This window comes from Rhopalosiphum padi, chromosome 4, assembly GCF_020882245.1.
Source record: "Rhopalosiphum padi isolate XX-2018 chromosome 4, ASM2088224v1, whole genome shotgun sequence".
In the NCBI taxonomy this organism is placed as follows: Eukaryota; Metazoa; Arthropoda; class Insecta; order Hemiptera; family Aphididae; genus Rhopalosiphum; species Rhopalosiphum padi.
Window position 1 is genome coordinate 51,379,476 of NC_083600.1, and position 27,704 is coordinate 51,407,179.

Genomic DNA, 27,704 nt, shown 5'->3' on the forward strand with positions numbered 1-27,704 from the left:
GGTGTGATTCATATGATTAGTCCAAACTTTTTTTAATCGTTGACCCATTTATAAAATGAAAAAAGAAATGTTAATGGTGAAATATCCAGAAATAAAGCAAATTAGGCCAGTTCAGATAAAAAAAAAAAAAAAAATGCAATTATTTAGTGAAGCGAGTTATAAGTAATATTTAGTATTATTTATCTGAAGCTGAAAAGCGTTAATAAGACAAATTAATTGAATCATTTTTTCGGAGTAATTTTATATTTTTCAATTGACTGTTTCATAATTTATTTACTTATTTATTCATTTTAATGTAATTTATTGATTTTAACTTTTAAAATAGATTAAACTTTTTTTTAATAATATCTTAATGATAATTTTAAAAGAAAAAAATAACTTTCTTGGAAATTGTTTAAAAGCACGAGATCTGTATTCAACGTGCTAAATAACAAATATATCTTTCTAAATATTTTAAGTTGAATTAAAAAAAAAAAATAGACATTTAATTATTTTTCCATTATAGACTTACTGAACAAATATGAGTCTTTTTAATAATTAATTTTGAATTTTATATCCAATACTAAAACTGTTTTATTTTATATTATTATATTCATACAATTATGAAATCCGTCTCATTCCTACAAAATTATTTAAAAAAACGATTTTCTATTTCTGTTTATTCAAAATGTAATACAAATTTTGATTATTTTTTGTATACATATATATTAATTTCTATATAATGTATAGCTTAGTCAAAGCATAAACAAATTGAAACATTTACATCGATCTTGGTTCACTGAGCATTTATTATAAATTTCTCAATTCTTATAATCAAAATATTTTCAGTAAGAATACCATATGCTATTACAATAAATAATGATAATTATTTTAAATCATCGTGCACTATAGTAACTAACTATATATTCGTCACATTTAAATATTATTTATTAATTTTGGCAACAGATCATATTATATGTTTTCGATCAAAACTATTAATTATTAATTTCATAAACAACGACAATTGCTAGGAATTCACACCTCCCATACGATTAAATTTGACCCCAAAATTATTATTAAAATTATCTGAATTATAGAATCCATGGGAAGCTACGAGGATTCGGGATCTGTTCCCGATAGCTTGTTAAAGGGATAAAATGAATAATTTAATTCTGGGATAGGCCAAATCAAAATTATAGCTATGTCCTACCATTCCATTTTCAAAGCACCAAACATGTTGTTCATTATTGTTAATCTCGATAAATATTATCTGGCGTTTGTAAATACACTCGGGGAGTATAATTCTAGCTTAGAATTAACCACTGTTTCACAAAAATACATAACTGGTTAATACTAGTGAAATATACGTAGAGGGGTAAACAATATGAGCTAGAATTTAAATGTATACAATATGCTATATATATTTACTATGTATTAACTATTTTTAAACGAAACATATTTGGTTTATATTTATCTTTGAATTTGAAATCATACGTTTTATATTAAATATTGACATTAATTATTTATAACTAGTGGCATTAGAATTATTATTGTTTTATCTTAAATCTGATTAATTGTTCACTAAAACATACTTTTATTTCAATTACATACTTGAGCGTCTCGAGCACTCGGTTAAAAAAAATAATTAATTATAAGAATAATTTAAAACCGATTAGTGTCAATGTACTATAAATAATTATTGTTCAATTTAAACAACAACTAAAAGAACTAATTAGACTAAGTCTCAAAATACGTTGTTAACTGATAATAAATAAAAAATTAAATTGTTTATATTAAATTTAATTTAGTAACCGAGTATCATTTGTCTTTAAATTTGATATTCTTACCAAACAAAAATACATTTTATACACTATAATATACTGACCGAGTGAGATTATTGTAATTTGTAACCATATTTGACTATGCGCCATTTAATTTTTATTGGATTACAATTAAAGCTACTTCACAAGCGTTTATATTTTATTCGTAAATGGTCCTCGTTACGGACGGTTCATTAGATAAGATGTAGAGTTTTGTAAGGTCAACGTAAAGCAATAATAAAATGATTCATATTCTATGAACGTTTTGTGGAGCTCTGTGAGCAAATATAATTCTTTGAGAAAATAGAATAGTTGAAAGCACGTGTGTGATGTTTCCCCTCAACTCCACCACGTAGTAAAGGCCAAATGGTGGTTATATGTCCAAAGTTCACGAGGGTTTGGAAATATAAAAATACATTTTTTCCTTCATGTTTTCCTATAAAGCGTAAGTTTCTTCAATTTTTAAAGTCCGGAGTTTAATCTGAATGCATGTTTGTATTTTCTTACGCGCAATTCAATACGTACAACCCGAATATACAATTCTGCACGTTGCAAACTCTGAATTCACGATTTTGTTTAATTTTTTTTTTTCAAGAAGCAATCAAACAAATAATGCTCATAAAATAACACCAAGGATACCGATTTTATTTTTCCATGCTAGACAGAGCTAATTAACTGGGAAACGTTTGAAAACAAAATGTCAGCCAAATCGCATACTTTTTAAAATTAAAAAAAACATCACTTCACCTTAAGTTGATAGATGATATTACTACAACCAGGACGTAGAAATGTCAGCAAGAGACTAGGAATTTATTAATAATCGGATAAATTAAAATATAATATTTCGATTCAAAAATTGGTTATTTAGTTAATATAAAATTATTTGAAAATCTACAAATTTTGATGTCGTATTATGTAACTGGAAATATTATTATTATTTTTTTTTTTTTTTTCATTTTACGAACGGTATGCATGTCAGTTATCACATTGTATGCATATTTGTACGTTTTACAATGAATATTTATTCAAAAGTTAGACGGAGTACGGAGAGATTGCGCCGAGTTGTGTTGAAATGCACTGAAAAATGGCACCGGCATAAGAAAAATAAGTGTGAATAAACCGTGGTCTACGTTATATTATGTGTCCTCTGCCCACGTCCTTCCGTCTATAATACGCATATAATAATAATCGTAATAATATATTACACGAGAAGATTTCACGCATAGCATAATACCTACTGTAGATGATGTAGACAAATTAGGTATTCGCTATATATGTTAGGAACTTAGTTGTGTTGCGAATTCGTGGACTTCATATTTGTATTAAGACTATAATATTAGAGTATACCGAGCCTGCGAAATATCGTAGAATACATTTATTTCCACGACAACTCGTAGAACCCCGTCTAGACCACACACGCGTTGCAACCAACAAATATAATATATTATATTATTGATTTCGTATGGTAATGACATTACAAAAAGCCTACGGGAAGGTTAAAATATACTGTTTTATATGAATAATGTAATAATCTATGAAAATATGAGATTGTGTTACGAAATTTACACAAAATATCATTCTGTATCGCCGATTACGGAGAACCCAACACTTAATCCCGTACGCGGGTCGATAGGACTCTCACGCAATGTCCAAATGTCCATCTATCCGGGAAGGATACGCCGTGCAATAGCGGCGCCGCTCTTAAAAGTATTTCGTCTCAGTCGGAACCTCCACGACGACAGTCTTTATCGTCGTTTTACAAAAAAAAAAACAAAAAAAAATTATTACTTGTAATTCGTAACACATATCGATAACTATATTATCATTCGAACGTTTGAATAATCGGATCACACGTCGTGCGAACCTCACTACGCTATCGATCGGTATTATCCGTCGTAATATTATTATACTTTCGTTATAGCGACGAATTTTATGGATATTATAATATACAACAACAACGTGATCGTCCGACGGGTTTGTCGCCACCAGTCGCGGGCCACGGCGGCGGCCAAACCGTCTTCCCGTTCGATTTATATAACACTCGCGCGCTATAAGAGACCCGGCCCCGGTGATTTTCCACCGGTTTTGTGGGCCGGGGGGGGGGGGGTGAAAATACGAGCGTAAGGCGACGAGAGAGAGAGAGAGAGAGCACATTATCCGGGCGCGGGACAGACGCTGTTCGTAAATACGGTTTCATCCGCAGTATTCCATAATAATATATTATCACGGAAAGTGACGCTTTTTTTTTCCCGAACAAGATTGCTGCCGCCTCCGGTCGGTCCGAACACACACGCACACGAAAACACTGCACAGTTGATGATTATATTGTCAGGACGTACGCACGTACACGCATTAACGTGTTTCCACTGTCTCGCCATCTCTCTTTCGCTCACTATACACAACATATAGTACATACACACTGTACCAATCACCCCCCGCGAATACACGCAAACACAAGCGCACACCAACTCACTCAATCACATTCTCTCTCTCTCTCTCTCTCTCTCTAGATATGGGCGTATATTATACAGGTACACGTACTTGTCGCACGCGCGGGCGAGTCCCCAGAGGATCCGGACCGTTCCCGTTTCGTTCCGTCACGACGTTATACATAATTTAATATATATGTATAATATTATATAGTAGGTTTATATATATATATATAGATATGTGTGTGTGTTTGTGTGTGTGTGTACGCGAATACGTAAACATAATAATAATAATAATAATAATAATAATAATAATACTCTATAGTCTCTATATACGACGTACGACCCACGCGCGTATACGTATATATATATATATACACACACACGCGTACAACACCGCTTGGAAACCGGCCCGACCCGACAGTTCGCGCCGCGACGAAAGTTTCAACACTAAATCCCGTCGCGTCCGATGCACGAGCGCCGCCGCCGCCGAGCAGATACCCCGCGAACAGTAATTAGTCGCCTGCACGTGTATACATATCGTATATTTCGTCGTCTCCGTCCACCGCACACGATATATATATATATATATATATATATGCTTACGGTTATATAGTGTACATAATATATACCTATACCTTCTGTAGTATTATTACTATTATTACCTATTGCTATTATTACTATTATTACTATAATAATATTAATACGGTATTATCATTTTCACTATACATATATAGCAAACGCTGCGGCGCGTTTCGCTATGATATAATAACGTTATTGTAATATAGCCGCGGCGGCGGCCACAGTGTGTCGACCGTTCAATTATCGTCGTTATTACTATAACCTACTTTCGCGATACTATTGAAATTGACTCGCTATTACTCTAAAATATGCACGTCGTACGTAATATTATAATAGCAGCGCACGCCGCCGGTGCCCTACGAAAAATTAAATCGTATTAGGAATCGGTCCGAGGTAAAAACTCGACGCGTGCGAAGACACACGCAACGATGAGTGCCCTCTAAGAGTCTGATCTCGAGTCGATTTTTGAATAACATTGTTTTTTAATATTAAATGTTCAGCAGGTAGCTGGACGGTTCCCTCCCTCGAGTCGTTCGAGCCAACGTCGTTTTATGCTTTCATAACGTTTACTTATTATGCCTCATATTTTGTATAGACTGTAAATAATTAAGCTTTTTCGATAAAAAAAAAAAATTTAATATTAGGTACTCTGCGAATTTCTTTAAGCATATTACTATCATTATTAATAAAAAAAAAAAACCACTAATATTTTTAAATACTGTACAAATGGACGACCAGTGATACAGTGATGTAGATGAATTTTATAAAAAACCGTGCGGTTTCATTATTATTCTGTTGAAATGTATTTAAAAAATGTATCGATAACATAATATATGCCAGAGTCGTGTCAAACGTGTGCATTTAAAAAAAAATACATATATGTAAAACAATGTCTCTATCAAACAAAATATACTTATTTCATTCCTATTATAATATAATAAATACATAATTGTATACAATATACTTTTTATACTAATAAATAGGTAATAATATAAGGTTCAATCTTCAAAATGTATACTTATGTGAACGGATTAAAAAAAAATGTTTGAAGTTATTCCTGATTGCACTGAATTATGTTTTTCCGAACACAAATTAAAAAGGTCGATAGACATATGTAACTGGAAAAACGTTTCTCACAAATGTGAAATACGTGTGGAGATATTTCAATCCATGAACACCTGTGTCTTAGACATTGATCTTTTATAGTGTACCATTTCAAGGTACATTACGATAATTTCAAGAACTCTAAATTGAGTTGAGTAATCAAATAAAAAATAAAAAAAAACTCAAGTTTTTTTTAGTCAACCAGAATATTGAAGAACATTTTCACTAAAATTTTCATAAAAATAATTATATCATATGTACCTGCAAATTATAGGAAATTAGACACGCAAATAGTCGAAAACATTTTTAAATTACATAAATGGTTAATGTAATGTTCACAATACTTCTTGTTTAGAGAAACACGCATAATAATTACAGTAAAATATTTATTAGATAAATTCAACTGATGACTCTTAACCGTTTTACACTTTTACAGTCAATGATGCGAGAAGAATCATTAACAAATATAATGTTGCAATGTAACTACTGTCGATATACTTTTACGAAAGGATCTTTTATTTCTATGTGATGGTAAATATAGAAAATTATTTAGAAAACTATGCACTATATCCAAAATAATAATAAATAAAAAAATAAAATAAAAATAACCGAATCGAGATAATTCCATCTAGTGGTTTTCCACTTTTGATAAGATTCTAAAATACTTTGGAAATAATAAATATTGTGTTTTTCACTGCCATATCGCTGGTGCACATACAAAAGGATATATGTGTGTTATTTTTATTTACTAGAATTCCGGGGAAACCAGAAAAGAATTACAACATTTGGAATTATTATGAGAAAATAAAATGTTTTTGCGCTCACAAAAACAATAAACGGATCTAACGTTTTCATTAGGCTAATGTATTTAAATATATTATTAGCAACTATAAATGCACATAAAATTACACTTAGTTGGAATCCAAACAATAATACTAGAAGGAATACATAAGTGGAACATCTTTTGGATTTTATTTTTGATAAAGTTATCGTATTCATTTACGTTGATCGATAACTGTGATAAAGAAATACTCGGATTTCAGACGGTAAAATAATATTATTTATAATTTAAATTTAAAATTGTATATACCTAACCTAAGTTGTTCTTTTTTTTGTTAAATTTCACGGAAAAAGTATATTTAAAACACCGATGTAATTATAATTAATTTTTAAATAATAAATATAATTTTAAAAAATACGTAATTATTATTTTTCTGTAAAATTTAAAAATATATTTTATATTTATATTTTTTACTCGTATTATACATACAATATTAAGGAAAATATGGTCACAAATCGTAAATTAGTGATCCGTGAATATTGCAGACAGTGTGACGGCGTGTATGTACAAACGAACGTTATTTTATTGACATATGTCTCGTATACACAAATCCATTATTAACACGACCATTACGCCTAATCAAATATTATTGAAATTAGTTGGTTTCGATATCTGCTGTGAAACACTGGTTTTCGTTTATACGCAAGCGTGACATTAACACATTATTTACGCATTCTAGTTTGACATCGGATGGAATCGCTGCAGATTTGCTTGGCAGTGCAAGCTTCGCGTATCACGGCGATGAAATAAAATAAAATACAAATAGATATGTACATACAGTACTACCGACGTTGAAAAAATATTTTTGCTATTGTCGTAGCCGCGATCACCGTCATCAGTATAGTATAATATTAAATCAATATATTGTATACGCGTCGCCATAATATATATAGACAGAACTTGGCAAAAACGATAACGTCTTAAGACGATCATAAAATACGCAGGTTATAAACCCGCGAGTCACCAATTTTTATTATAATTAAAAATACTAAAATTTTACAACGTGTAAAATATAATATGCAATGCGTACAATAAGTAAATTTTAGGAAAATAATTAGAAGGCGTGAATGGTTAAGTCACCGAGTAACTTAAAATATAATATTTAGCCACATCCATCATGTTAATTTTTATGTATCCTATAGGTATATTATTAGGTTTCAAAGTGTATCATCTTCGTAGATATTGATTTTTAATTAATGTATTCATATATTATACAATTTAACGACGAATAACTTCCTTATTATTATTATTATCATTATTTTTTTTTTCGGAGTAGTCGGGGATGACGATTTACTTTCATCTCCGATATTATCCTAACGATAACGATGCCCCGAATCTCGTAACAGCTACAAATAGCGATGCACGCACATACCATATGACACAAATATATTTCGTCGATAACACACGGGTGTGCGTAGATACCTATTAAAATAATAATAATGATATGTTCCGTGTCACGGGGAGAGGTGTGTGTGTGTGTGTGCGTACATATATTATATAAATGTGTATAATAGTCGCGTGTTCTGCGGTAATCCCACGGATAGACGCGCTGTCGTCGGCGTTTTATTTTCCACTCGACTCTCTCATATTATTACTATGCGTACGGCGCGAAATCCCCGACGGCGGCGCCGCCGACATGTGGGATTAGATGGCGACGGTGACGACGCTCCGACAATATAATAATGTGTTTGTACTGTTTTGTGTGTTCGATCGCTTCACCGTTGTAGTCTATAATATTATACACGACGAAACATTCGTAAACAATAATATAAGAGGCGACGCGCGTATTACTCATAAGCGAATATTTAGTCAAAATTCGGGGAGGTGATTGCATACATTTTTTTATTTTTTTTTTAATAAAAGAAGCTTAAATTCGAACGGGCAAACAAAATATTTTTGTGGCCACATAAGCTTATTTATGTTTAATTTTCAAATATTTTTTCGCTCTACTCGTATATCACATTATTATAATTTACTATATCTATCAATAATATTATTATGCAAACAAAATATTTCTATAACGATATAAAATCAAAAATATATTTAATTTTTAATGTTTACTGAACACTTGTAATAACATCAATTGTTTGGGTGGTATCGAATCAAAAATAAAGAAAATTGATTTCAAAAACGGATCAAAATAGTTTCTTTTTTCCAATATTACACGCTAATAAAAATATATATATATATATATCAAACTAGGAAATGTGAAATTTCACGATTAGAAATAATTATTCGAAGGGGCTGAGAAATCTTTAAAAATTTAAACCATCAGCTGAAACAATGAGCATTCATATCCAGAACAAAGGAAAAAAATTGCTTAGATTAATAGCTGCCATCAAAAACAAGGGGACGGTATTATCATTTAACACATGGTCGAACTCTTGAACTCTGAACTTTCTCCGAAGAATAATTTTTTCACTCATTCAACTTTATTATTTAAACCACATTTTTCATTAATCGTAATGATATTATATTTATCCTTAAACCGTCCGGAGCAGTGGTTTTCGATCGGCCGGAAACGCGTGCGCGAAAACATGTAGAGAAGTGTCGATGGCGAATTTAAGATCAGCTCGTTTTTTCTCGACCGTGTAATTACATGACAATTGTCCTTTGAACGGTCGTTTGTTTGTTGTGCTCTTTCCGGAAGTTTTCCTATTTTACAGAACGACTTCATCACACTGCTCACCCTTCCGCTGCCACGACCGATATATACCTATTCCAACCCATCGTTGCTGGCAAATCGAGTGCAATACTAAAGTGTTGGTGGAGCAGTTATCGTTAAAAGTTTTCTTGTTTTTACTTTCGCAACAGCGATTATGCGGCCAAAAGCGTGGTAATTCAATGGCGGATCCAGGCGGTTTTCGTTTAGCTCTTAACGTTAATTATTATTACGGTGGTGAAAAAATATATATATTATTATCAACGCGTAAAGGTTCATGGTGAAATAAAACTTTGAAAAAAATTACGTGAAATGACCACGAGTTTAGATAAGAAATTAAAAAAATTTCTTCCAGACATTATTCTCTCTCGTTCGCAAATAAATACATAAAATGCAGTTATATGTGAGATACTGAAAAGTTAACCATAAAATCGGGACTATGTTTTTATAAAACATTAACTTAACCGAACTATAGTAGTATGGTTGTGATTAATAATTCAAACAAAAAATCAAAAAAATAATCAACAATTTGATGAGAAACACAAATCTCATAAATGATTATTATTAGCGATAGAATTTATTTTATAACATGAAATGCAATGAAAATAGTAATAAATGAATTTAGTTTTATAAAAATATTCTGGAATATGCAATTAAATTATAACCAATAATACTACCTACTATTAAATGAAAGCGCGTTATAATTTAAAAATATATTTAATAAGAAAATGTATTTATTATTTATTGATTTTATGTAATTTAAATCATTTTAGTCAGTCATACATTCAAATACATTAATAACGTTTTTAATTTATTTTAAAAAGTTTTCATTGAAGACAAAAATACTGATTTTATGAAATTGAAATTATCAACGCAATATTGTATAGGATCTAACTTTTCATTACTTTCGTTTAAATATAGGTTGGTTGCCATAAAACATTACTTTAAAATATACAAATTATACAGCATCAATATGAGGTGATTCATTCATATTTTGAATACAATTTTTAATAAGAAACATAAAAGTTCTCATAAATCTAGCCCTAGTGTTTATAATTAAAGAATGCGAATGTAAATTAGTTAGAGCTAAAACGTGCAGACATACTTAGAAATGAAGTGCAATACATTATCGCGATACAAGAGAGAGAACAGAAAATTAAACGTAACCACACACCGCAGTAAGATACTAAATTAAAATACATATTATTACTATTATACTCAAAATATAATATGATTTAGGTATTACAACTAATAATATTATAATACACAACTTAGTAATAATAGTATTCAGTTTGTCGATAGAATCGTATGGAATAAGATTCAGTTCTCGAAATACAATAGTCTATTTTCTAGGTCTCGTGAATAAATAAACCACGACAACCTGCAGTAATATAGCAAAATAAGACATTAAACAAGTTATTTAAAATAGGTTTTAGAACTTTGCAAAGAGCTTTTTTTTTTTAAACTAAAAGCTTTATTGATATTTTCAAAAACTTTTTACGCTCGAGTACAAAAGGATCATCAAGAATTAAAACGTCTCTACGATTTTTTACTTCTTTTAAATTTTTAAAAATATCATAAAGCTTTGTTCAGTCGTAAAAAGTCGGTAACACTTTGCTAAACGACAATATTATATATTTGGTTATTTGTGATTCAAAAGGTATAAATGTATAATGCTCATAATATTAAAATATTATTATTAATCAGTTTAAAGGTAATAATCGATTCATAAAATAATGTTCAAACATACATTTATTTATTCTATAATATTATTGAGTAACTAGGTACAAAATGTTTTTGTATATGATTTTATCAAACAACTTATAAAGTATGTTTTTTTTTTTTTAGATATTGTACAAAATACATTGGTATTGTAAGACATACTTCTCGTGACACACTCAGACTTTAGCATGTTTATTTATTTTATATCTTTATTTTTTTCTAAGCTCCAATATCATAAATTGATATTGTTCCAAAATTGTACATTTCAAACCATTGCCGAAATTTAAGAGATTTATTGCACACAATACTTTTCCATTGTATTACTTATTGTTCGGCGCTGAAAACATACGCTCTATGTGTCTTATAGTGGAAAGATGATAATCGCACAGAGATAATATCTCTGTCTACTATATTCTATTATTAAGTCAATGTTAGTATTTCAATGGATATACTATAACCATATTTTATGTTTTACTAAAGTCAAAAAAAAAAAAAAAAAACGATATAAATTTATAGCGCTTAACTAAATCATGTATATTTATCAGTTATAAATTAATGCACATAACTAATTTTTTGATTCATCGATGAATATATTTTTATCACTTTGTCAATTTATTTATAATATAATTTATAATCATATAAAACATATTTAAATATATTGTATTATTATCTACCTAGTGACAGACAAAAGTTGTTTTATGAACTCACTGCAGTATTCTTTAAGAGTTTTTTTTCTAACTTGAAATTATTCTCCAAATAAAAAAACCTTAAATCCACTAAAAATTGTGTGACTTACACTAACGTTTCTTCAGTCACTGATAACACATATAAGCATCCTACTTAGACGTTAGACGATAAAGAAGTTAATGATAGCTACATTTAACCTTCACATTGCTGTTAAAAAAATCTATAATACTGATATTTATGGCGCTAAAACTCTCAAATACTAAAAGTTTACTAATATAATTAATAAATAAATATATCTTAAAATCTAAGCATACACGAATTGTGTCTTCTATTGAAAAATACATTCATTCGTCAAATTAATAAACTTACACGTATTTATCAATAATTCACATGATTTGTGTTCAAATCTATTTAGTATTATATCAATACAATTCGTTTTACATAATTTTTTAATATATAAATAATTATAAAAACTTTCGATTATATTGTACAAAATAAAAAAAATAACTTTTAATATGAGGTAATTTATTAAATTAATCATATTTTTATATATTAACATTTAAAATTATATTCTACAAAGTAAAAAAAAATATGTTACCCTAAATTATCTATTAACCTCAACAGTTTCAAAAAGCCTTGGAAGCCACGAACAATGTTCTAATGAACAAAAAAAAGTTTGATATTATTTTTTTTTTTAAATCTAGATTGTTTTAGACTTAAATGTGTATGGTGTATTTTAAAGCATATTGTACCTATTATTATTTTAATGATCAAAGCGCTCATTGACAACACTCATTATACGGTAAAATTAATTTTAACAAAAGCTCCCAATTAATATTTCAGACAATGTGATATCATTAAAAAGTACATGTCAAAGAAATAAAATAAATGTATTTTACATCGTTAATATTATTTTTTTATTTACACACTTATTTTTTAAACACCTGTTTTTTAATATATTTTACGAAATCTTAAAAAAATGTTATTTTTTTGCTTTTAGAAATATGAAAATAAATAAACAAAATAATTATTTTAATTCTGCGGTTAATTTAAGTTTTTACTATTTTTCAATTTTACAAAAACTGAGTAAACAAAATAATCGTTATAAAATATTATAATATACAATTATAAGGCATCGTAAAATGTAATTCCATTTTTATATTTATATATTTAAATATTTGTTTTATCTACCTATTTAAAGATTATTTCGATAAATATTTTTGTGAGTTTGTTAATTTTAGCGAATATACCTACCAAAAAGTTAAATATTATTTTCAGATGCATATTTTACATCAGTGTTTAAAGTAAATATTAATTAAATAACTATTACTAAAATATTAAATAAAAGATAATAATAATTATTATTATATTAGATTAAATTAAAATAAAACAGAGCACATTATATAGGTTGTGTGATTGCCAAGTGGATATATGGTTAATATTATATCACATTATATTATTATTATCAACGTGATTTCGGTTAAAACTTAAAAGTAAATTCAAATTATAAAATTACGAGTACCTACAACATACACCACAGCTGCATGATTTAATCTTATATTCCAATCATTAAATTGCAGCGGACAACTATGCAATCAAAACGATTACAAGATAAATCAATTATAAAAGTATACTTTTATAAGTAAATAACATTGATAATGATTAAAAATGTATCAGTTCTGAAAGAACGTAGGTACCGTTTATAACGTTAAAAAAAAAATTAAGATCCATCAATATTTTGGACTTAATTGAGGTAACAGTCATCAAAGTACCTACATAAATACAATCCACCACTTTTAACCGTACAAGACTACCACACAGCAATGGGTACATGGCGCTCAACAAAATTCCAGTTTTTAGATCATTATTAATTGTAGTCCGTACCATAGCTTTACATTTACTCTGATAGAAATATCTATTGTGAAACCTAACCTTGGGTTTTTCTCATCTTTAAAGACTATTTAGATTTTATCACGAACGTGAAAGTTAGGATTTAATCATTGACGAGGTTCGACTAATTGTCTTCGTCTGTCTGAAGCTGTACGTTGTATACACAAGTCTTCGAGTAGATGCTGAAATCATTTGTATTCCCAATGCCGCCTCTATCTATCAGAGAAATAAGTAACAGACTACATTTCTTATTAGTCTCATACCGGTTACACGCACTGCAGCAAAACAACTAGAAAACTAATCACCTTCACACTATAGAATTATTATACGTCTATACTACAAATTTGAAATATTTGAATATTTGATGAAATAAATTGTACAAATGTGACATATTATTTCGAATCTATAGAATTATAACAATACATTAACACCTTATCATCTATACTGATTGTGTGCCACCTACTCGTTGCTTCAAATAAGGTACTGTAACAAAAAACCAAAATCACGTTCTGATCTAGGTTTCGGTGTTTTAATAACAATTTTGAAAATTATTTGTTAAATATGTTAATGCGGAATAATCTTCTTTGGAAAATCTGTCGGAGTAAATGTGCATATTTTAGTGTATAGAAATGTTCTCATAAAAACACTATTCAAAAACTATAACGCAAACAGATTTACATTTTGATTTATGTTATACTGAATATAATTACATTAAATTTGTATTTACTGTCTAAACAATTCTTTAAATAAGGTTCAACGTGACGTTTTGCACATTGAATACAAATCTCGATAGAATTTACCTAGTCATTCTTCAACAAAACAGTTCACCGACAAATACAAGCACTATACTCACTGATTACACTATATCGAATTTGCATCCAATCTTTCTCGTGGGAGCATTTCTGGGTGCGTGTTGTATGCACTCTACGCAGTAAAAATTCAACTACTAAAAAAACCAATGACCTATTTAGTTTAAAAAAAAAATTGAAAATAAACGTTTGCCGAACGACTGGTCCATCCCGAGGGAAAACAACCTAACGAAATGGGATTACACTATGTCTTAGGTGAACCATTCGATTTTTGCAAACACGAAAAAAGGTTGATAGGGGACACACTTTACATACAATTTAAAGTGATGGGCTAAAGTATTCAAGTTAGAAGGAAACTGAATTTATTTTCTTATTCCTAATTTTATTTTATTTTATTCTCCCAAATCAAATTTTCTATCTAACAGACATAATATTTTGAATGACCTAAAATACAATGTTTCCAATAAGTTTTCATAAAATCTGTCAACAAACATCACCAGTATAAACAAAAATATTTTTATCATTTATTGACCGTTTGTATTTAGTTTATCATTATTCTTATTTTGCCACATTCAGTTCTACTATGTAACTATTGTGTATAATATCAAAGCCAACACATAATTTTAAAAATGTCTTGATCAATTAAAAATTTAAAAATATATTTATGTAAATTTTTTATCATTTAATAAATTAAAGTAATCAAATTTGGACATATCTTTTTTTCTAATAAAGGCCTATAAGACAAGTTAAAACCAATCGTGCTTTTCAACAATAATCATAACGGTTAAATTTAAAAGTTCAGTTAAATATAAATTTATAGTTAAAAACCAATTAAGGGTAAAAATATAGCGTGGTCTACTTTTAAAAATAATTTTTACTTAAATTTATGTAAATAAATAGGATATAAAAATAATCTCATTTAAAATTTAAATATTCATCAGTAAAATTAATGTAATACATTTATTTATTTTTGTACTTTTTAGTTTAATTATTATCACTGATAGTTTTTAAGTTTGATTTTAAACATAAATATAAATATTAAATAAAATTATATGATTAGAAGAATAATATTATAGTTAAATGGTTTTGAAATAGCTAGTTTTATTAACAATTGTGTCATATGGCTGTTTCTAAAACCAAATTTTTTTTAGATTTTTATAAACGGCTAATTTTGAAATTGGTTTTGTACTATAGGTGGTTTTTAAACAAACATTGAAACATTTTAATAATAACAAAACATTAATTTTATGTCATTCCTTAGACCAAATTAAAACTTTATTTTATTCTATATTTTATTAACACATTTTATTATTTAAACATGAAAAAAATGTATTTGATCGTGGCTTGTTTTGAAATAAACATCAATAGATTGGCGATTTTTAATCCAACCACAATTTTCCATGATCAGTTTAAACGAGTTATACTTTGTTTTATATTCAATATTTTTGCAGGACTTGTAATACAATGAGGCCATTCAGACCATTTTTTATAAAAAAAAAAAAAAAAAATTAGTTTTAAAAAAACGTTCTTTCGGCTAATTTTGAAACTACACATCTGAATCGTTATAAATTTTTTGTGATGTATAATTATTTAATACTTACAAGTCTGTCACAGACAATTATTGTGAGAAACTGGGAGAGGAGAGTTTAAGCACTTGTATAACCAAAGGATTGAAGCACCTTCACAGGCATAATAATACGTGATTAGCTCATTATATTTAAGCTTCTTCAGCCGCAACTGCAGATGTGACTAAAATATCTATTGGTGATTATAAGTCGATAAAATTTCCAGATATCAACTTATCGTACTCAAACAACCCATAAGGTCATAAACATAGCACATTTAACTGTGACTAAATTAACAATAAAATCGTTACGCGTGCACTAAGTTTACATGGCCAATTTCAGAGAGTTTACATAAAATATCCGAAAGTCCTACCCATTAAATTATGTAACTTAACGACAATTATTATGATAATTAATACAAAAACGACTTTGTTAGTTGTTATAGATCATTGTTATAGTTAGTAGTCGGTACTATAGAACTACAGTATCCTTAAAAGTTTCCAATACCTTGTGGAACGTTAAAACTTTTACATTATTTTTGACATGTATAACTATAATTACGTACTCGTATGTTAAACACTTATTTCACTTAATAACAAGTCCATAACTTATTCATTAATTCACGTCTTCGCTCATCATTGCATATCATATAAAATTGATTATTAGTTATACAATTTATTTCACGTTATATCACTATCACTTCCGCTACAGTTGAGCTCAAGACATTTAGTCACGTCAAAATGCCTGGTAATAATTTATTAAGTCATTTATGTTGACATTTCATATTATGACTGTAGTGGTGATCACCATCTGCAATTGTCATTTAATTGGACGTCCTATAAATTATTATAATATATTATTATCTTGTACATGATGACGTGACGCTTTCGAGTTTGCTTTTGGCCAATATATTGTTAATGCAAACGTTCGTAGTCTGTTGAACTAATATGGCAGGGAAGGGAAATTTATACACAAACAAAACTACATGGTATCTATTCATGAAATGATTAAATTATGTGTGACGATTATGATATTCTGAAGATCACGCAAATTTCGAATGCGTCACAAAAATCAAAATTACTCGCGGCCTTATTGCATATAAACTATGGGAAATTTCGTTATATTATTATTCTACGCTTGTCGTACATTCAATTTTACTAAATATAATTTTTTTTTTTTTTTGATATATTTATTTGCATATACACAGCCATAACTATGAATTTCAATAGTATTGATTTTTACGAAGTTCAACGGAAAATTATCAAAATACCGATGTACATACAACGATTTAGATTTATGTCATAACCAGACAACGACACAAAACTAAATTTTCCAATTTTGATACCCACAGGCGTACCAGACATATTATCCAGTTCGTTACATTCTATTCGGAAATATTAGTTGAATTCTAAATTCTTAATTTATTGTATAACATTGATAGTTCAGTAATATGAATTAATACACTTATACATACATACTCCAAGAGTTAATATGTAAAATAGGTATTTAATGTATCATGTATTATTATATATAATGTTATGATATCATTCTTAATTAAAGATTTACATTTTTATGACTTTATAATAAAACACATATTTATATTAGAATATATACTTATTTTAATTTTAAAATACATAATATCCTAGCTGAGTTTAGATAAAATGTGCTAAAAGTGAAATTAAAATTTTTTTTTTCGTTTTTTCTTTTAAATGTAAATAATTATTTTAGATTCATAATGTTGATAAGTTTTATGTTGAAATACATATTGCTGGGTACTCAAACTATTCTATATTTATTAAAATGTTAAATCAAGTATAAGTGATGCTTTCAATTGAATCGATAATAAAGCCATAATACGCACTATAAGTTGACACAAAAAAAAGTTTGAACAAGCAAATTCCTACGTGGCTCCGAATACTTAGTAACCTTTGTAATATGGACTTTATATACAAAGAACCATTGTGTGATTCACGGAATAATTATTTATTCACTTCGAAACTGAAGTGTTTTTTTTTTATGATTTACCAATTCTTTCGAACAATAATATATTAATTTAATGTAATCGTAAAACAGAGTTCTATACGATTTTTGTAAAATTTATGAATTTAAGTATATAGGTACTATGATTACTGGTATCTATTCAATTGGAGTTTGAAAATCAAACAATATAAATGGATAATATTTGAATACAATGGTTTTATTGCTGTTAAACTTAAATAAAAATTATTTTTAAACAACACAGTTTTAATTAATAAAAAATAAATAGTTAAACTTAATCTTTTTTTTAAATAATTTATTAAATCGTATTTTTTCAACACACTATATTTTTAATACATTTTTATTTTGATATTGCTACCTACGATACATTTATTATTTTATTTACCAAAGTTGTTCTATTTAATACCAAACGCTAAGTAAAAAAAATTGAGATACACTATTTACTACTTCACCAATAGTCCCCATGTGGTAAGTAACCCATATTAATAAAAGTTGTAGTATATCATAACATTTTTTTGACCGAATTTCAATTTACTGTAAAAAGTATTTTTAGAACATGTGCAAAAAATGTGTATAATATTTTTGGATAATATATGTTATAATACGTTTAGATTTAACACATTTGTTAACATTTTGAATCCATAAAATTTTTCTTTTGCAATAAATCAAAGGATATAATTTGACTCAAAGACGGCAAAATAATATCACAAATTCACAACTAATACCTTTTATAATGTTTTTCTTATTATCATTACTATTTTCTGAGTGATGGCCTACAAAATCGATATTGATTTTGTTTAAAACTAGCATGTCGTAAATTTCGACATCTTTTTGCCGTTTTTACAATATTATTCTTTACATTTTTTCGCACAGAAAAACTATACCGTAAAAACCATCTCTATTACCGGCTTCATATAAAAAGTTTCACGGTAAAACTTTCAAAAAACTATTTTCAACAGAAAAATAGACACACGCTCGCTCAGACTGACTGAAACGAAACACGCTGTCATTTGTAAAACCGATAAATTCCTCTGTCCACTTGCTGGAATCTCGCGGTATGTATAAGGTTTTGCGAATAGTATCGGTCGGCAGAAAATGTATTTTCAGTGGCGGCGACTTTTCAAACGTTCGCCGTAATACTCGCGACATCAATTTTAAGTTTAACGCGGAATAAATCGTAATCGTGCCCGTAAGTCCGCGGTATTACAATAAATCATATTTTACACGCGCCGCGATAACACCTATTTATCGACGGATATTATTATTACGCGTATAATAGCTGAGGTTACGGCTGCGGCGGCATCGAGACGATGATCGGTATATTAATAGGCACCTATAACCCTAAACTGCCGACAATTTACATGTTTACAATGTTTTATTATAATAAAATAATATTTAGTGGCACACGGAGAATTTTTAATGGGGTCGAGCAAAAGTTTTGTACAGAAGACCGCGGCACAGCCAGTCTCACAGCCGACGTGTGTATATCAAAATAAACAATAATTATCGTACACTTTCCACCGCTCTCCGTCCACGACTGCAGCACCGTATCTCTTACCATTACCCTTTACACACACACACACACGCGCACGCATATATACACCATATAATAATAATAATAATAATACAAGTATAAGGTGCACCGAGCCGCGGGCCATCTCTTTTTAATATTCAACGTACACGCGGTGAGATAACTTCTGCGTCAGGAATTAATGGAATTATCAACTTTGCTGCATGTATATACGCGAGCGTTTGTCGCGTCGAGTAGAACTTTTCGGTGCCCCCGCGATACGTGATTATGAATTCCGCTCACGTCGTGCCGGCCGTCCCGGTTTGGTAAATCTCGCTACACGTATATATAGACGAATACCGTATAGGTTTAGACTCGGAGTTCGGTCCCGGACCGACGGCGCTTCGAGACTCCTCTGTCGGCGCGGCCGGAGTTCCTATCGGTTTCCACCGCCCACCGTTGTGAAAAAAAAAAAAAGTTTTCATTTTTCAGCAAAAATATCTTAACGACTTATCGACATTATTTTTTATATAATCCCATTGCTATCGCTAATTATTAGTTTCAACACATCGAACGTGTAAAAAAATATCATCTTATTGCGTTAATATTTCGAGAGGCTATCGTTTTCGAGTGTTAGACGAAAAGTATAACGATTTTATCGTTTATTTAAATTAAAGCGGGACGCTTTTACACGTATAGCAACGCCTGCACGATATATCCGTTTTAAGTGTTTTAATACGTTTTTAAACCGAACTAAATACCATAACATCATATTTTATCCACTTTTACAATTTCCATTTTATCTTTTCATTTTTTTTTTTTTTTAAACAAACCTTTTTTAATAATATTAATGCAAAATATTTCTGACATGCTACGTGAACCGTTATTATAGCCTACACAGCTATAATCAGTGGTTATTCTGGGTTGAATCGTTTTAAATCGAACTATATAATATATTAAACGATTTAAAAACCGAGTAAACTGTTCATTTTGAAGACAATAATAGAATAATTTCATCAATTACTTTTGGTTTATAGAAATTATTAACATATTGTAGGTAGATACTAAATCGTAATCGCTGCTAAATACCAATTATAATAAAACGAATAAATAGAACAAGAATCTATATGAATGACTTGATCAATATTTCACTGTAGTACGATAATAATAATATATCACAAACCACTTTAATGATTTTATCTATGTTTTTGTAATATAAAAGAATTAATCTTTAAATTGGCAATAAATATTACATTTTATAAACTAAAAAAAAATGTTATCGCCTCATGTTTGTTGTGCATTTGTGTACGCTGTCGTCACTTTATGTAATCTTTCCAAACAATATGATAATATATGTTTAAGTATATCCACAGAACTTAATTTTTGGATTGTTTATTTACAAAAACTATTTCACAAATAGTAAACTAAAATCTAACGGATTTAAACTAATTATTTATGTATTTTATAAACTTTTAGTTTTTTCTTGCACAGGTAATACATTCACGTACGATAGAAATACTTGATTCACTACTTCCCGGAAAAAAATAAAACAAATTACACTCCAAGTCTTAACAATTTTTCATTTCTTGAGCAATAAATTATTTTTACGTCTAAAAAATTGAAACACGTTAATGCGGATAGAGAAAACAATAAAATACAATTATTTCCTACACTTTGCAAAATTACGTTAGCCTAACCTGTCAAATTATAGAAGGTTTTGTTATAAATATCTTTGGCAGTCCGTTCGTTTCGATTATGGTCGATCGCTTAATTAGTAACGCTACATATATTTCAAGAAAATTAAAAAATAATAATAAATAAATAATGATAATAACTGTTATTAACGTGTATTTTTGTTTTTTTTCTGTTCACAGACACCACTGCTTCTAGAAAGTTCTTGCAGGAGTTTCTACAGGATATCCCTCCACCAATTATTGGCCCAGTATTCGACAAAACTGTGCCGAACAACGTGACTGGGTTAGTTGGTAGAACCGCGTACTTACATTGCAGAGTCAAGAACCTGGGCAATCGAACCGTAAGTATATTTGATACTCGAGTATCTCTAAATAATATTTATACCATGAATCGTCTAAACTCTAAAGCAATCGATGAAACCTCTTTAGTGTGTTTTAAGTAGAAGGACACGGCGACATTGTAATAATATTATAATATTCTAACAATCAATTAATACTGAAAGCGTATATTTGCCCGTTTAAATATTTATTTTGGATCAAGCTTAAACTGTGTAGAAACCGTTTGCAATAGCGATAAAAACTTACAACACTAAAATTAACTACGGAGCTAAGCTTTTTTTTTAGTGGTAGTAGTAGTAGTTGTAATAGTAGTAGTAGCAGCAGTAGTAATAGTAGAAGTCTAGAAATAATTAACGATACGAATGTAATAAAATAAAAAAAATAAAACATTTTATTTTATATCCAAGCAACAATTTATACTTGTTGAAACTCTTTTGAAATTGCGAGGACAATAACATTTTTCTAAAAACATCTGTAGCGATTGTTTCTAAATTTACTGTGTATTTTATATCTTTCAACATCTGGTATATTATACTTTTTTTAAGTATTAAAGTTTAATAAAAAAAATTGTTTAAATCCAATTTTAATCCTTTTATGATTTTTATTATAAACATCATAATAAGATGTTTTACTAACAACCATCTAGATTACGTAAATTAAAATGTTAATCAGATGCAATAGTTTATGTTATAAAAACCAATATGGCTAATTAATGTTTTATAAGATTGGATTTTTCAACGAATCAATCAACAATATTGACTTTAATATAGGTATGTTAAATAAATGTTACTTTACTACAAATAATATTTTAAATAATTTTTTTTTCATGATAAAAATCTTCAGATATTTTTAAAGATAGGTTAGTTTGTTAATTGAATAATTTACCTATATAATGTATAGTATTGTATAATATGTATAACTTTTCGACAACCTTAATCATAATATATTTGTATTCAAATATTTTAAATTAAATTTAAGTACGCCACAATAATGATAAAAACAACAGCAAAACGGTTATGTTCATATCATATATATCTTTATCCTAAGATTTAAGAAGAAACAATTACATTTTTTAAGCTTCAAACAACTTAAAGCATTTAAGTCGGATAATTGAAAACTCCGTGAAATATAACCGTCTTATAGTTATTATTTTTTTTATGTGATAGGGAACATCTGTTTCAAATTGTTCATGAACATTATTATGGTTGTGACCAGTAATTTTGGCTTGTAGTGACCAGGTGTTACCGTTGAATAAAAACAATTTTACTTATAATTATTGATGTCGATAAAAAAAAAAAATTGAGCTGACGAAAAGTTATACACCACTATAAAGATAATAATTATTGTTCATCCAAGTTCCACATTTCTTTGGTTAAAATATCATTTTATAAGTCGATATAATAAAGTAATAAACCATATTATTTGGCTTATATAATACAAAATCTTAACACACATGTTTAGTACTAATATATTATTATTGTTTTATTAATAAGTATTTTATATAACTATTGGAAATTAATTTAAAAGCATATTTTTTTACAGTGATGGGTACTAAGTAAATAAAAACTGAATTTAAATTATTCGAAATGATACATTTTTCTGTATGGTTATTGATTATACTATGTAAGAATTAAATATTTTTTGTTAAATTATGATATACAAATAATATGACTTTGTAACCATTTTCAATAATGCGATTGAACTAAATATATAACTTTATGAGTATTTAAATTATGGATATAAACTAGTAATCAAGAATTGTACTTTGTAAATATGTAATACGCAAAGTAACTATTATATTAAAAATAAATATTCTGCATTTATATAACATTATTAAAATCAAGATGTAGTAAGTAACAGTAAATATTATAAAATGATTGGAATGTATTTAAGACTTTGAGATAAATATGGTAAAGAGCGCAATGGACTTAAAACTATTTCAACAAATTTAAATATTTGACATTGAATAACCAATATAAAACTAAAATTATTATCTAAATACGTAGATCAACAATTTTACATAAATTAATAAATATTTATTTATTTTACAATAATATATTACATCGTATTCTAATTATTCTAATTATTATTATTATTTTTTTTTTTTTTTTATTCATTTCATTTTCATTGATCTATACATATGATAGAAATCTGTAATTTGTTATTATATTATCATTTAATTAGAAGTAAATATTAATTACTTAATAACTCATTATATTGTTTTGATGTCATTTTTATATAATATTATATAATTATTAAATAATTAGAAATATATTTTGTTAAAATATATTACATTATAAATAACCAACTCGTTATATAATATATCATGCTATAATAATTGTATTATTGTATGTAAAAAATTTTTTTTTTCCATTTTAGCAGGTAAAATAATATGAGTATACTTTCATTAGCATAATATTTAAAACTGTATTTTATTGCATTTCCATAGTATTATGAAGTTTTATTTTTATTAACTATGTACCGATATACTATTGGCATTTATAAATATTCAAAGAATTTTGGCTCATGGTTTCGCATTCAGCAATTATAAAACAAAAATCTTAAGACATATATATTTTAAAGTATTCGTATTTACTTTTATGTATAAACTGTTTAAAGTAATGAATAAAATCCTTTAATTTATAATTGAAACTAATGCGTTCTGAACGTACAAGTAATTATTTTAAATTAAATATATTTTAAAAAAACTTGTTTTTCGATCTAGGTAAATTAAAAAAAAAATTAAATGTATAATGTGTTGATAAAACATACATTAATATGCTCGTAAAATAATTATATTGAATTTTTAAATTATACCATATTATATCCAAATGTGGTTGGTTTTTAGTTCTTACGGATGTTATGCACCTCATTATTTATTAAAATATTACTATCAAACCTGTAAATAATTTAAAAAGAAAAAATTACTTTTACGAATAAAATCTATATCGGTAAATTATTTATGTATAGAATATAAATACAAATAAGAAAAATTACAGTATTAAAAAGCAAGTATTATGATTAAAACTATCTAAATACATTGATACAAAAATGGATTGGATCAGAGTATTTTTCAGTGTAACCCAAAACGTGATCTTTTGAAAAGTTTAAAAATTGAAATATTCGATTAATATTATAGCGATATAACAATTAAATAAACAGAATTTACACTTACCAAGTGCACGAATTGATAAATACCAGAGAGTCGATACGAAATGGGAAGGAAATAATATCGCGTTGTTCAAATATCCAACGTATAATATTATTACGATTTGCAATAAACAGCTACAGTGTGCGTTGGAATTCTATTTTCGTATCGCCGGCGATAAGCAACGGCACGCGGCTAATTTCCCTAAGCACGACCCATAACATTATAATAATAATAATAATATGATATTCCGCGGCGATGCAATTTACCCATTGGTTCGAGTTATTGTGCAGAACACAAATCGGATAGGAGTCATATAATAACAATAATCCTCCGGCCAATAAAAGAAAAATGTCTCGCGAAATTGTTTCCACGGGCATAAAAACGCACGACACGACCCCGTTCTGCCACAGTTGCACCGCGTCGGGGAAAAAAACCGTGTAATCCGTGTTTCCAGGGTTTCGACACCGACGCGGTCAGTACACTGGCGGCGGCCAGCACCACCTTTTATGTACCATTTAGTATTTACGCTCAATTTATTTCGAACTACATGTATGTGAAATTGTAAGTGCCATTCGTGGTCGAATATAACATGACGTGTAGGAAAAATGTGTTGCACATAATATAAACATATACACACGGGATTAGCGTGTCTCGAAGTTTATTATTGTTTATTACTGCGTTGGATACACGTCGACCGTTTTTAACCGCTTTATATTGTAATGCCTATACCGCCACGTCATATCCCCATTGATTTATATAAATGTCTTAAATCAGAAGCCGACAACGTGCGTTGTATTCACATTGCTCGTGAATTTAATTACTCTGTTATTGAATAGAACAACTAAATATTAAATTTATTTACATTTGTAAATATTACAGTGTAGTAAACCTGGTGATTTTAAACTTTTAAACACGTCGCACACGTGCACAACGCTGTCAATCCTCGTGAGCTGAGATCGAGTGAACGAAAATTTAAACATAACAATAAATTATTATATTTCTCTCGCAAACGAATTTATTCCACCTCTAGATTATACCAGAAAAAATGCGCTAACTGTAAACGTACCTCGCCCCCAAACGTGGACTTAATCGGTCCGTATTAGTATGCGCACGAACAAAAACGAAATACATATAAAGAAAATAAAGCAATAAAAAAATTGGCTTGTATCTAAGAAGTGTATTGGCTGGTAAATATATGGCCGCGAAATTCACCTTGTGTTTATGTTACGAGTATGGCGATAATATAATATATTATATAATTCATACGTATGAGGTCTGTCCAACACTAAACTTTGAATTTCTTCTGTCCCAGTTGAAATATATTTAAATGCAGTAAAATCATTTTGTCGAGTTTAGTGAAACCGTTAGGAAGGTAATAATTTGCATCTACTTTACTGTTGCCAGTATACACATAACCTTATACCTTAAAATCGATATACGTATTTGTATTTCCTCACGTCTTAAGGTTAGGTTAGTTTTGTATTCTGAGCGGAGCGATGATTGTATTGATTTTATAATGATTCGTGATTTTTTTTTTCTGTGTCTATCATCACCTTTTACGCAATATTCTAATGTCATATACTGATCTAAAATGCATTGATTTATTGTTTCAAATTTGTAGGGAATTAGTAATAACGACAATTCATCATTGAAATAATTAGTACATAACCGCGAGGAAAAAAAATCATATTTTCTTTTCATTTTTTAATGAAATATAGTTTTGTAGGAAAAAATATAACGTCAAAAAGTTAAAACACACGTTTTTTATCGTACTTTATTTTATCTTTTGATTTTTTTTTAATAATAGCTTACATTTTTATTTTAATATTCTAAAGCAGAGTGTTTTTAGAATTTCAATGTATAAATATCGAATTTTGCACGTGTAATTAATTAGCTATAAGTATTTCAAATGTTGATGAGGAGATTGCAGAAGTACAGGAGTATCCCGCAAAAAGTTTGTTCACTTTTCCGCTTTTGATTAGATAAACGCTTTTTACTAACTAGTTGCTCGTTTGAAATTTAATTTGTATGTTTTAAAAATTTAAGTATACAAAAAATAGTTTTAATTTATAATATAGATTAGTGTATAACTATGATTATAATTTATTATATTATGTATATTGTATATTATTTTTAATTTTAGTTGAATAATTCTATACTTCGGAATTTGAAATTAAATGATATAAGATGTCATTAAAAAAAAAAAAAAACGATAAAAATATGACTTATTTTTAAAAAAACTTTAATTTTTAACGACTCAAAATTATGTAAAATTATGTATATATAATATATAATATGTACATAAAAAAGTTATATTATGTACAACAAACGTTGATACTTTTCGAGAAAATTAGTGTTTACCTTTAAAAGATTCTCCATGCATACACATTACACCTCCTGTCAACCTTCGTGCATTATATTTTGCGGCGTTTTAAATATCTTACACCGGTCGTACTATTCTCAGTAATGATGTAGCTGTACAAAAACGTTTACCTAGCGCATTAGAAATTTCTGTATAAATTACGCTTTGAAATTATTTAAATATTAAATTATAAACCGCCAAACTAAAAAAAGATCCGTTGTAGGATTCATATAAATAACGAATTATTTTGTCACGTGACATTACTTCCTATAATGTTATCTCAGTTTTAAAATAATTTATAAAAACTGAACGCCATAACTTTAAGACGTGCAGGCAATGTTAATTGACGTTCTTCGGATGTAAATATTTAATTATTCAAACAGGAAAAAAGATGTTTAAGAAGAGGATTTTGTGGATGTTATTCATACACTTACTTTTAGGCTACAATGAACGAAATTTGTCATTTTCTGTGTTAAGGAAAACTAAGCAATACAATCGCTGAGACAAATTATTGCTCTATACAAAGCTCCGAATAAAATCATTCCTCGATATTCCATAAT

The 27,704-nt window shown here is 28.3% G+C and overlaps 2 protein-coding genes across 3 annotated transcripts in view; both read left to right on the forward strand.

Moving 5' to 3' along the window:
- The window catches only part of LOC132930817 (zwei Ig domain protein zig-8-like), a 225,103-nt gene that overhangs the window by 149,697 nt on the left and 47,702 nt on the right, over positions 1-27,704 (forward strand). For both annotated transcript variants that reach the window (XM_060996891.1, XM_060996890.1), the window contains one exon: positions 21,473-21,633. In XM_060996891.1, coding sequence (XP_060852874.1) covers positions 21,473-21,633 — 161 coding nt within the window. The remainder of the gene's footprint in view (positions 1-21,472; positions 21,634-27,704) is intronic.
- Positions 1-27,704, forward strand: part of LOC132930816 (ATP-dependent DNA/RNA helicase DHX36-like) — a 242,856-nt gene that overhangs the window by 137,666 nt on the left and 77,486 nt on the right. The window lies entirely within an intron of this gene.